A 12,592-nucleotide genomic window follows, 5' to 3' on the forward strand; every position below is an offset into this window, starting at 1 on the left:
GTCATAAGCAGGCTATGGTCCAGATACCGTGATACACAATCTGTACAGGACAGATCACGCTCAGGTCGACCAAGGGCGACAACTCAAGCCCAGGATCGATTTATCCGTACCTTGGCCTTGAGAAATCGTGTCATCACAGCAAATAAGATCAGCGCTCGTCTTCAAACAGACACTGGTGTGAGAGTGAGTGGCCAGACGATTCGGAATCGACTGCATAGGGGTCACCTTCGCGCCCGACGTCCTCGCGTGATCCCTTGTTTGAGAGATCATCACATTCAGGCAAGACGTCGTTGGTGTAGGGATCGTCAACACTGGGATAATCGACGCTTGAGCAATGTGATGTTTTCAGATGAGTCAAGGTTCACTGTTGATTTTTTGGACAGACGTAAGAGGGTGTGGCGTCGTCGAAACGAGCGCTTCCAAGACGTTAACGTCATCAGACATGATCGATTTGGGGGTGGTTCTGTTATGGTGTGGGGAGGCATCACTGTTGCTGAAAGAACGGCTTTACATGTTGTTGCAGGGCGTGTTACAGGCCAGTACTACCGGGACAACATCTTGGCAGTCCATGTTGTGCCGTTCGCACGACGTCATGGCCGCCGTTTCATCTTCCAGGATGACAACGCAAGATGTCACAGGGCCAGGATCGTTACAGGTTACCTCCAACAACAGAACATCACCACATTACCTTGGCCAGCACTGAGTCCCGACCTCTCCCCCATCGAGCATGTCTGGGACATGCTTGGACAGAGGTTACGTCAACGTCAACAACGTCCTGCCAATGTCCAAGAACTTGCTGCTGCGTTGCAACAGGAATGGGACAATCTGGACCAAAATGACCTTAGACGTCTCATTAGGAGTATGCCACGTCGGATCAATGCTTTTTTGGCAAACAGAGGAGGATTTACCCGTTACTGACTTGGTTGTGATGCTGTGGTAACTTTGCTGTTTGACCCCGGGTATCATTTTACCCTTATAATGGTCAGTCTGTGCCTTACTTAGTCTAACGATCATTTGGAATAAATCGATGAATGTGAACTTCATTTCATTTTGTCATTTGTTTCTTCGTCAGTTTCATTAGGTGACTTTAATAACACTTAAAAATCAAATATCCCCTACTTTTTTTGAATAGTATATAATTTGGGATAAAAGGAAATCATCCTCAAAGAAAAACTTACGGTAGTAATCCCCAAGCAACAAACTTAAAATTAAAAAGATTTAACCCAAGATGTGTTTTGGACGGCAGCTCTTTTTCATTGGTTACAAAAATAATCCTGTGAGGCGGGGTATATAGACAATAAGAAATATTTCTATAAAGGATTAAAGTTTCATTGCTTTATTTTAGCGCAATCAGAATCCCTTGAAAACTACAATATCGGTCCAAAAATGTCTCAATTCTGTTGAGTATTTACAAAGATATGCTGCTCGAGCGTAACATAGGTAGCGGAGAAACCTGATGGGTTAAGTTTAAATCCAATTGAAACCATGCCAGAAGATTATCAATCTTGTGAGAAATTTGATAATATAGTGAAAAAAGTGAATGGCACATCGTTGCTTTAATAATCCCAATTCTGTAGATAGATTCTTGTATTTCATATCTACAACTTTATGTGATATTTCATTTTTATATACAAAAACGATCATTTATTTGTAGTTCAATATTTTGTTTATTTTTTTGTATGTTTATTTATATGTTTATTTATATGTAATTATTTACAATAAAATTACATGCATGTATAAAAATATAAATTATTCCTTTCTTTTTAATATCAGTCCAACAATAGTTCAATTCTATTCACTATTTACAAAGGATACCATGAATTTAAAATTTCTTAACAGACGGGCCATCTTTTGATTTGTCTCTTTTTAATCTACCTTAATACCTGTCTGGACATTATCTGTTCAGTATTTACAATGATGTGATGAATAAATAAAAGTCCTGATCAATTGGAAATGGCATTTTATTTCAATAATTCGCTTACGCGTAGGGGTCTTTAGCAGTGGGAGGAAACCGGAGGACCCGGAGAAAACCTACAAGGTTGGACAGGCGAGCCTACTCCTTTTCACGTACAACCGGGGAATCGAAACCCCGCCAGTTGACTCAATGATAGACCGTATGATACAGCGTGCACGTGCTAACCATTCGGCCATCTACCCCCCCCCCCCCTTGGGATTTAAGACTATAGAGAAACCTTCAAGAATATTAGAAAATCAATTAATATGAACTGTGTATCTATTAACTAATTCATCATCTTCTTCATCCATACCATTATCTAACGGTAAACAGGATGGATGTGTTTTATATGTACCTGATGCTTCTAATACTCCGGTTGGAGCACAGATCCATGGGTCTGCAGTCACATTCTGCCACTGATTTAGTTCTATTCTTAATGATTTTATAACATCAAGGTACTGCTTATTATAAGCCAGGTTTTTTAGTTCTTGTGAATCATTTACAATATCATATAGCTCCCACTGAGGTCTATAATAATATGTTTTTAGAGATTTCGTCCAATTCAGATTTTCCTTGTGACGAGTCCGTGTAAGAATATCTTGAAATGTTGGAGATAAATAAAAGTCCTGATCAATTGGAAATGGCATTTTATAGTTTAAATTATGAATAAGTTTATATTGTCTATTACGAAGAACTCTCATTGGATAATACATAGTGACCTCGTGGAGGTCATGACTAGCATATACATGATCCCAGCCACTGACTGGCTCTTCACTTAGAATAGGTAGTAAAGATTTTCCAGTAAGTTTAACTAGTTGTTTATTTAACTTGTAATCTGGATAATGTAGACCAAACCATTCAAGTACAGTAGGAACGATATCCACTAGACTAACCATTGCATTGCTTTGCTGTTAAAAGAAAAAAATATTTGAAGAATATTAACAATAACCGAGCTTGTAAATATTATTGTCCCCTGTCACACCTTTTGAAAAACAGGGGGTGTGGGTGGCCTGATATTTAACATGTGCGCATTGGATCAGAAGGTCTGTCATTGATTCAAGTGGCATGGTTTTGATTCCTACATGACAAGGAGTAGGGTCGCCTGTCTAACTTCTTGGGCTTTCTTTGGGACCTCCAGTTTCTCCCACTGTTAAAAGACCCCTATGCGCAAGCGAATAATTGAAACCATATTATGTTAGTCCCAAAATGACTTAATGTCGAGTGGACGTCAAACCCCATTTCTCTCTCTCTTTTGATCCATAACTTTGCTTACAGTTGAGGTAGAATGTTTAAACTTTGTGTAGATGATTTTTTATAATTTTTAGACCACAATATTGCGAAAGTAAATTATCAGTCCAAAAATGGTTCAATTTTGTTCAGTATTTAAAAAGATATGATGAACTGAAAATTTTGCAACATTCAGCTTTCTATGCTGAAAATATAAGCAATCCAGTCCCAACTATATCTATTGGGTAAACTATTTTGATGGGCTTCTTTTAAAGCCATGAGATTATTTACCTTTCAGGTTTATTGGTTTTAAATTGTGGATTTAGCATCAGCTATTAAAGGGGCATTATGGGAGATTAGATAAAGAGTTGACAGTTCTCGCTACAATAATTAAAAAATAGATAACCTAAATAGAATATGCTAACAAGAGCATCGCTAACGCAGCAATATACGTCCACATTCCTGTTTTGTTTGATATGGTCCAGTTTGCATTGAGGGTCTGTGAAATAAAACTGGGTTGTAGGACTGCTATCAGTTTAACGTTTCGTTCACATTAACAGAACACAATTTTTATTTTAAAACAATCGATGTCTTTATTCTAAAAGCATGACGTTTAGAATAGGTATCCCCATTTCAAAAGGATCGGTTAAGAATTGCGGCCTGTAGGCAAAACACAAGACACACAAACATTAGGCGTGACTCTGTCCCAAGGGGTTGAGCATGCACCAAAAATAATAATAGAGGCCAGCCTTAGGATTAAGGAATAAGTGTAAAAACGTAGCCTTAGGCTATAAGGAATAAGTCTAAAAAAAATTTCAAGATGATCGATTAAGAAATGCGGTCTGCAAGTGACACACAGACATAAAAAAAGAAAATGGGCGTAGCTCTGCCCCTGGGGGTTGGGTATTCACCACAACTAATAGGGATGTTCCTTAGGATAGAAGGAATATGTATGCTAAGTTTCAAGGTGATACGATAAGAAATGCGATCTGTAGATGACAAACAAATAAATAAATATAAGGGATGGGCGTGGCTCTACCCCTGGTGGTCGGGCATGCACCAAAAACAATAGGGATCATACTTAGGGTATAAGCAATTCATATGAAAAATTTTCAAGACGATTGATTAAGAATTGTGGCCTGTAGGTGACACACAGACATAAAAAGAAAAGAAAATGGGCGTGGCTCTGCCCCTGGGGGTAAAAAAACAATAGGGGTCATCGTTAGGGTATAAGCAATTCATATGAAAAAATTTCAAGACAATTGATTAAGAATTGTGGTCTGTAGGCGACACACACACATAGAAAAAGAAAATGGGCGTGGCTTTGCCCCTGGGGGGTGGGCATGCACCCAAAACGATAGGGATGTTCCTGAGGGTACAAAGAATAAGTATGCAAAGTTTCAAGATGATACGTTAAGAAATGCGGCCTGTAGACGACAAACAAACAAATACAAAAATGGGCGTGGCTCTGCCCCGGGGAGGCGAGCATGCACTAAAAACAATAGGGATCATCCTTAGGGTATAAGGAATAAATATGTAAAGTTGATACGTTAAGAAATGCGGTCTGTAGATGACAAACAAATAAATAAATATAAGGAATGGGCGTGGCTCTGCCCCTGGGGGTCGGGCATGCACCAAAAACAATAGGGATCTTCCTTGGGGTATAAGGAATAAGTATACCAAGTTTGAAGAAAATCCAGTAAGAATTGCGCCCTGTAGGCGACACAAAGACACACGAAAAGAAAATGGGAAATGGGCGTGGCTCTGCCCCTGGGGGTTGGGCATGTACCCCAAACGATAGGGATGTTCCTTAGGGTACAAAGAATGTGTATGCAAGATTATAAGTTAAGAAATGTGGCCTGTAGACGACAAACAAACAAATACTAGAAATGGGCGTGGCTCTGCCCCTGGGGGTCGGGCATGCACCAAAAACAATAGGGATCTTCCTTGGGGTATAAGGAATAAGTATACCAAGTTTGAAGAAAATCCAGTAAGAATTGCGCCCTGTAGGCGACACAAAGACACACGAAAAGAAAATGGGCGTGGCTCTGCCCCTGGGGGTTGGGCATGCACCCCAAACGATAGGGATGTTCCTTAGGGTACAAAGAATGTGTATGCAAAGTTTCAAGATTATTAGTTAAGAAATGTGGCCTGTAGACGACAAACAAACAAATACTAGAAATGGGCGTGGCTCTGCCCCGGGGGGTCGGGCATGCACCAAAAACAATAGGGATCTTCCTTGGGGTATAAGGAATAAGTATACCAAGTTTGAAGAAAATCCATGAAGAATTGCGCCCTGTAGGCGAACCACAGACACACACACACACACACACACATACATACATACACACACACACACACACACACACACACACACACAGACAGGGGCGACGGCATAATACGTTCACATTATGAATGTGGACGTATAAAAATGCTTTTGAATTTTAGGCTAGCCTCGATCATCATTACTAAAGTCGGTATGATAAAAAAACAAAGTCTCGATTATCGAGAGTTGATTATGGTCTAAATAAGTTAATTAATGTGTAATTAATAATTTATATAACATTACAGATCTAAAGAAAGACCTGCAATAGGCGGATTTAGCTCCTGCATAATGTATGTTTTAATAATCTCACCTGTGCCCATCTATGAGTATTGTATGGAGATGATATCAACATAGGTTCAGCCATACCAGCATCAAATAGATTAGTTCTACCATTAGGAAATGGTATACCATTATCAGAACTGTATATAATTAATGTATCATCTAAAACACCAGCTAATTCTAATTCTTTTATCATTAAACCAATACCTATAAAAATACAATAATGAGTCACCAAAAAACTCACTAACTATTTATTTGATTTCATCTTGTCAAATTTGTTTCCATGGAAACACAAAAGTTTACAAAGTTTCATGAAGAAATTTTGAATACTTTACCAGATATCCGCTGGAAAGAAAACTGGGATGGAAGTATGGACAAAGACCATTTCAATAAACCTTTCATACTTTCGTTTGCCATGGATCAATGAAAGAAATTACCTTGATCTAATCTACTGATAGTAGTATACTGTGCAGCTATATCAGCTCTAGCCATTGGTGTATCTTGTACAAAATATGGTACAATAACATCATCAGGTTTATAATGTACAGGTTGCCAGTCAACAATACTACCCATTCCAGGTTCACCATTTCCAAATTTCTCACAGAATGATCCATATTCCGGATGAGTTGCACCACATCGATGAGGATCATGAAAACCAATATACATGAAGAAAGGCCTGTAAATAAAATATAGAAATTAAGGTGAGGTATTATCTCCTCTCAAGAATTCTTTCATTATTATATCTCTTTTATAAATATCATCTTTTGGTAAGCAAGGAGAAAACCGTTCTATCTGCTGAACAAACATCAGAAACATTAATATAGATAACTTTTCATCCATTGACTTCACTATATTGTGGGAGACCAGTGGCTCATTAGCCAGGAGGTTCCAGGTTCGATTCTAATATAGGACGAAAAAAAGTTCTCAGGATTTTCCAGCCTTGTTTCCCAGTCGGAGTAGGATGTTCAACCCAATTTCAAAATATGTTTGTTAATTACATGTTATTTTATTTTTAGTTTAATCAATGAACTATGACTATAACTACATACATATTTACCTTGTATCATTGGAGTTTAAAAATTGATGTAAATAGTTTTTCATGTAAGTAATATTTCTTCCTATCTGTAATATTGAATGATTCTCTTCTGTTTGAGAAAAATCAAATGGATAAACATATTCAGGTCCGACATGTTTCTTTCCAATTATACCTGAAGAAAATAACAGAAATAAAGATTATTCGTTATTAAAGATGCATTATGTAAAAGCTAAATCTGCCTATTGCAGGTCTTTCTTTTGGCCTCACACATATAAATTATTAATTAGACATTTATTAGCATGTCAAGACCATAATCAACTCTCTAGAGCATCGGATGCTCGCGATTTATAATGGATTGAAACAAGATTGTTGTTTAATAATTTAATTAAAATATGGATAATTGAAACTTTGTTTACTATCGTAACAACTGTAGCAATAGCAATTAAGACATCGCTCAGAATTATGTAATTTGACTGAAATTTTCAATATATTAATTTTTCATTATTTATTGTTGATTATTATAGCGAGAACCGTCAGCTTTTTATCTAAATCTTACATATTGCATCTTTAAATAAAATATTGTTCGTGCATTTTTAAAAAAAAAAAATATGACAGGAATCTTTCATTTCTGCCTACAAAATATTAAATGAATTAAAGAAATTGAACGGAATTATAGACAGTTTTCCTTATCATAACAATGTTACAGCTTTGTAAAGATAAATGTCTATATAATAAGGAAAAAAACTGTTGTATCATTAGCTATTGCCATTATGGCCTTGTATCGCTTATATATCTAACTTATTAAAAACATAACGATTTCAGATGCTAAATTTTCTAGATTGAAATTGCGATGTACCTGTTCTGATACCAGCTTTCTGGAGTAAAAGTGGTAAACTTTTAACTTTATCAAAAGAATTAAAATGGTGTACTTTGTGATGTAAGCCATACATTCCATTCTGGTGTTGAGGTAATCCACTTAATATTGCTGATCTATCCAAAAGAATAAGTTAAAAATATCACCGAGTGAATTAAAAGAAAAAATTACATTTGAACATAAAGACAAAGACTTTTACAAATATTCTAATATACACGGACAAGAGCATTCTAATTTTCTTTCTATAAAAAACAAACGCTTTAGTCCTAAATATATGGTTTGAATTAATTTAGAGCCCTTTAAAGCTCAAAATGTAGAAAAGGGAGAAAACTCTGTCAAATTTTTTTTTGATTAAGAGAAGACAAATTTGTTAACTATGAGGTTTTTTTTTCATTTGTTGTAAATCTTTTGAATTAGTCTATTTTATTTTAGTTGGTTACATGTAATAATAAAACATTATTATAAGAAAATTCACAAAAAATTTAAATAAATTATATATGATGTGTCAAGGGAGGTAACTCTGTATCAAAGCTATGGAGGCAGACCACCATTAATTTCCCCATTGACTTCAATGTTAATTCTGGCCTCTTTGCCCACCTCCAACTTTTCCCCAAATTTTCGTTGGGCTGAATGCTTTTCACTACAGACAGAGGAACAAATGGTCATGTCTTTGCACTAAAATTTGTATGAGGTTGACCACCAAAATTTTGAGATACACAAACTTGAAGAAGCATACTAAAAACATGTAACTAGTTGCCGTACATATCGCCGTAGCTAACCTGATAACCCTCTTATCCTTCCGCCTCAAAATCATGAATATTTACCAAAACCTGGCAGAAAATGTTAATTCAAACCCTCTCCGTCCATTCTAGACCAAAAAATCAACACAAATGGGCATGCAAAAGGGGAGAAAAGAGAGAGAGAGAGAATTGCTATAAATAGACGAACTATAATTCGTGGGTACCGAGATGATGAAATTTAATGGTGGTCTGCCTCCTATATGGTTTTATAAGTTCATATATCATCAAAATTCTTTTCTTTATAGCTTCACATTTATTTTTGCAAAATTATTATAATACAGAATCAGAAAAAAATAATTACTGCAGAAATGGTGACCCTTTAAAGTTATGTAGTGTTTTGTATACCGGATTGCAGCTCAGGTCCATGGGCCTTTTGTTCTAGAATTGAAGATTCTTTCTTAATTTTGTCGAAATGTGAGTTCTGCGAAAAGATTTAAAGAGTTTCAGACAAGTCACATCAAAAATATTCAAAATATTGGAATATTTTTCAAAAATTGACTTTCTTTTACCTTTTTCTACAAAATGGTCCATTTTTGACACTTTGTATGGCTCAAAATGCTAATATTTCCCTATTTCTGGGAAAGTCTGAGATGAAAAGCATTTATTTCTAGAAACCTTGGCCGGTATACAGGAAGACAAGCTGCAAATTTGTTGCATTGAAGGTAACTGTAAGGAACTATAGTGAAACCTGTAAGCCCACCCTCTAAAAATGTTGGTGTGGTAACAAATCCCACTTGTGTCCACATAAGTAATACTGTTGATGGAATATGGCTAAAAGCCATGTTTTTCTATCCCTGGCTTATATACATACATACAAACACAGTTTGTTATACAAAGTATGAATTATTTATTAAAATATGGATTGATAAATGTAAAATAAATGCTGTATTTAGGTGACAACCAGCCACTCTAATAAAAGGGTCGCAAAGCACTATTTTTTTTTTAAAAAAATGGGAATATTTCAGTTTTTAAAATACTTTAACAATCAGAGGTATCCTTGAAATTACATAGTGTAAATATTATGTGGAAGCAAGTTGTTTTAATCTTTACATCAATGTCCTGACAAAATGAGATGGAAAAAGGGAGTTCTGACATAATTCAAAGCATAAAAGGGGTATGAAAAGGCTATTAATTCATATTTTATTGCCCTGTAAGTGCCACATTTTCAAAGATCACCACAAATAATAGATTTACATTCAAAATGTAAAACATTAAGCTGCAAAAAACACATCTACAACATATCCATTTTGGGGTGTGGACTCATTTGGAAGAAAAAGTCTTAGAAATCCTTGAAATCTTATATGTAACTATTTGTTTGTGTCAAATAAAATGCTCGGTTACAATTCAAGCACAAAATCAGATTACTGCTAATTTGGAGTCAACAAATGTTCAATTGAATATCCAAATATCATCTTCAAGAAAAGGGGTGGGGTGGGGAGGGTGAGCCAGTCTAAATGAAATGAAGACAGATAAATTTCCCTGCAAACACATAGATTTTACTTTCTCGAGAAGGGAAATGCAACAATTTCAGGTTTTGAAAGATTAAAATTGTGTTAAGTCTGAGGAAAACAGCAGCAAAATGCAGTTCACTCATGTTTTGAAAATTCTAACACACCTAAGCAGAACATAATTAGACTAAATTTCTTAATTTTTAAATTTTTGACAAACACATGAATACTTTTTCAATATCTGACAAACACATGGATCCTTGCCAAGTTATTTAACAATGAAAATAAAGACATGCAAGACATTTTGGTTCATTTTACAACAGATGAATAATTAAAATTTTGACAGCAATATTGGGGGTAATCTGAAGAATTTCAGACAATTTATCATGATTTTTAGGCAAAATTAAGTGAAATTATGATACTTTCTTCCCGTCTAACAATTATAAGGCAGAAAAAGTAAAAATCATACATTAAAATATTTTCCACTAATTTTGAAAAGTAAATAAACACTGAAAATCACAAAATTTTGACTAAAATCAAAATTTCCCCTCCCAAATTTGTCAAATATTTTTGAAATTTTACCATTTCACATTTTTTACCATCAAAATGCCATATATCACATTTTCTGACAATTTGGAGATCATATCATCAAATTTAGGCCTTTCATCCACTGTCAGGTTGTTTTCATATAGGAGGCAGACCACCATTAATTTCCCCATTGACTTCAATGTTAATTCTGGCCTCTTTGCCCACCTCCAACTTTTCCCCAAATTTTCGTTGGGCTGAATGCTTTTCACTACAGACAGAGGAACAAATGGTCATGTCTTTGCACTAAAATTTGTATGAGGTTGACCACCAAAATTTTGAGATACACAAACTTGAAGAAGCATACTAAAAACATGTAACTAGTTGCCGTACATATCGCCGTAGCTAACCTGATAACCCTCTTATCCTTCCGTCTCAAAATCATGAATATTTACCAAAACCTGGCAGAAAATGTTAATTCAAACCCTCTTTGTCCATTCTAGACCAAAAAATCAACACAAATGGGCATGCAAAAGGGGAGAAAAGAGAGAGAGAGAGAATTGCTATAAATAGACGAACTACAATTCGTGGGTACCGAGATGATGAAATTTAATGGTGGTCTGCCTCCCTATGTCCATACTTATGGATGAGTTGACATGGCGTCGACTAATCACAATTTGCGCATTACTGAATACTCCCTATAAAGGAATGTCTTTAGACCAAGATGCAGTGGAGTATACAACCGAAAAAAACAAAAAAACGAAAAGTTGGTAAAATTTTAATTAGGACTGCAAAATTACCTGCTTGGAGAACAACTACTAACAGATGTATAAGCTTGTTTGAATATAACACTTCTTTCTGCTAGTTTCATCAAGTTGGGTGTTTTACATATATTATTATTATACACTGGACTTTCAAATCCAGCATCATCACCTGAAAAAGTATTGAAATGCACAAACTAATAAAGAGAACTGACCAACAATAAACACATCTTGATAAATTCATAACACTTCATCTCAGAGCAATGTACATGGCACAGACATTTTGTTTATATCATTTGTACCTTGTTGCAGATTCTATATGAGATGTATTTTTTTTACAACCATCTTCTGCATTTCAGTTATTGATTAGCGAATTACCTCAAATTTTGCAAGCAATTTAATTTAGTATGAATTTGATCTAAGTAATGGTAACCTACATGTACAGTAAAATCATTTTTAAATTGAATATTATTCTTTTAATACATATATAACTGATCTAATGGAACAGGAAAATCATATTAAATAGAACATTATTCTTGTTAAATAGTGGGAGAAATATGAAGACTCTTGAGCCCAGGTATCAACAAGGGACAGTCACACAGTAGGAAAAACAGCAATTTCGAACAAAAGCAAGAATCTTCCGCAACACAGAAAATTAGGCCCAGGTTACATCCTGAATAAACTTAATATTAAGGAACACTTCCTAGTATAAATTTAAAAAAACCCCATATATTCTATATACATTAACGAATTAAGTAGCCTATATATATAGATTTGTTTCATACCAGTAGGCTACTTTGTCCATTTCTTTTTCATGTTTTTTTCATATTGATTCGGTTCTTACCGAATGTTCATTTGCAATAAAGATTTATATACTATTATTATTACTGTTCTGAACAATTATTTTTTTACTCACCGATAAGAACTAAGACATTTTGTAATCTTTTACAATAAGACAGAGAAATAAACAAAAAGATGGACAACAAACACAATGTGTAATGTTTATACATTATTATCATCTATATCTCGACCCATTTACAACGCTATCATATTACAGTACTATTTATATCTATGGTAATAATATGTCAATTGAAAAATTCATCAGATATGAGATATGAAGGAAAATAGGCCACTCCATTTCCTGCCTTTCACTGGTACTTGAATCACATGATAGTCACGTGACGAAATGTACGTTCGAGTTCAATATCTTTTATTTTTTTTATCAATTTCCCCAAAGTGTAAATTAGATCAGATAGTATTGAATGACGCAAAATCTAAAGAGATATTGTGTGTTTTATTGTGATTGAGTCTTTCTGTTCAAATATTGTTTGATTTTGCTGCAAGTAAAGAGTTTATTTTTAA

General features: G+C 35.0%; 1 protein-coding gene across 1 annotated transcript; it reads right to left on the minus strand.

Moving 5' to 3' along the window:
• Nucleotides 1-1,659: 1,659 nt before the first annotated feature.
• LOC126809584 (N-sulphoglucosamine sulphohydrolase) lies at nucleotides 1,660-12,402 on the minus strand. The gene is made up of 7 exons (XM_050534214.2): nucleotides 12,147-12,402; nucleotides 11,270-11,402; nucleotides 7,679-7,812; nucleotides 6,844-6,994; nucleotides 6,224-6,462; nucleotides 5,818-5,993; nucleotides 1,660-2,862 (listed from the first exon to the last, which is right to left on the minus strand). The coding sequence occupies exons 1-7, from the start codon at nucleotides 12,247-12,249 to the stop codon at nucleotides 2,212-2,214; spliced, it is 1,587 nt and encodes a 528-aa protein (XP_050390171.1). The 5' UTR covers nucleotides 12,250-12,402; the 3' UTR covers nucleotides 1,660-2,211.
• Between the last annotated feature and the right edge of the window lie 190 nt (nucleotides 12,403-12,592).

This window comes from Patella vulgata, chromosome 2, assembly GCF_932274485.2.
Source record: "Patella vulgata chromosome 2, xgPatVulg1.2, whole genome shotgun sequence".
In the NCBI taxonomy this organism is placed as follows: domain Eukaryota; kingdom Metazoa; phylum Mollusca; class Gastropoda; family Patellidae; genus Patella; species Patella vulgata.

Excerpts from the sequence above, each read along its gene's own strand:
- LOC126809584 (XM_050534214.2), bottom strand. The coding sequence starts at position 12,249 with ATGATAATAATGTATAAACATTACACATTGTGTTTGTTGTCCATCTTT. Across the intron at positions 11,403-12,146 it reads AAATGTCTTAGTTCTTATCG|GTGATGATGCTGGATTTGAA; the intron begins GTGAGTAAAAAA and ends ATACTTTTTCAG. Across the intron at positions 5,994-6,223 it reads TATCAGTAGATTAGATCAAG|GTATTGGTTTAATGATAAAA; the intron begins GTAATTTCTTTC and ends GTATTTTTATAG.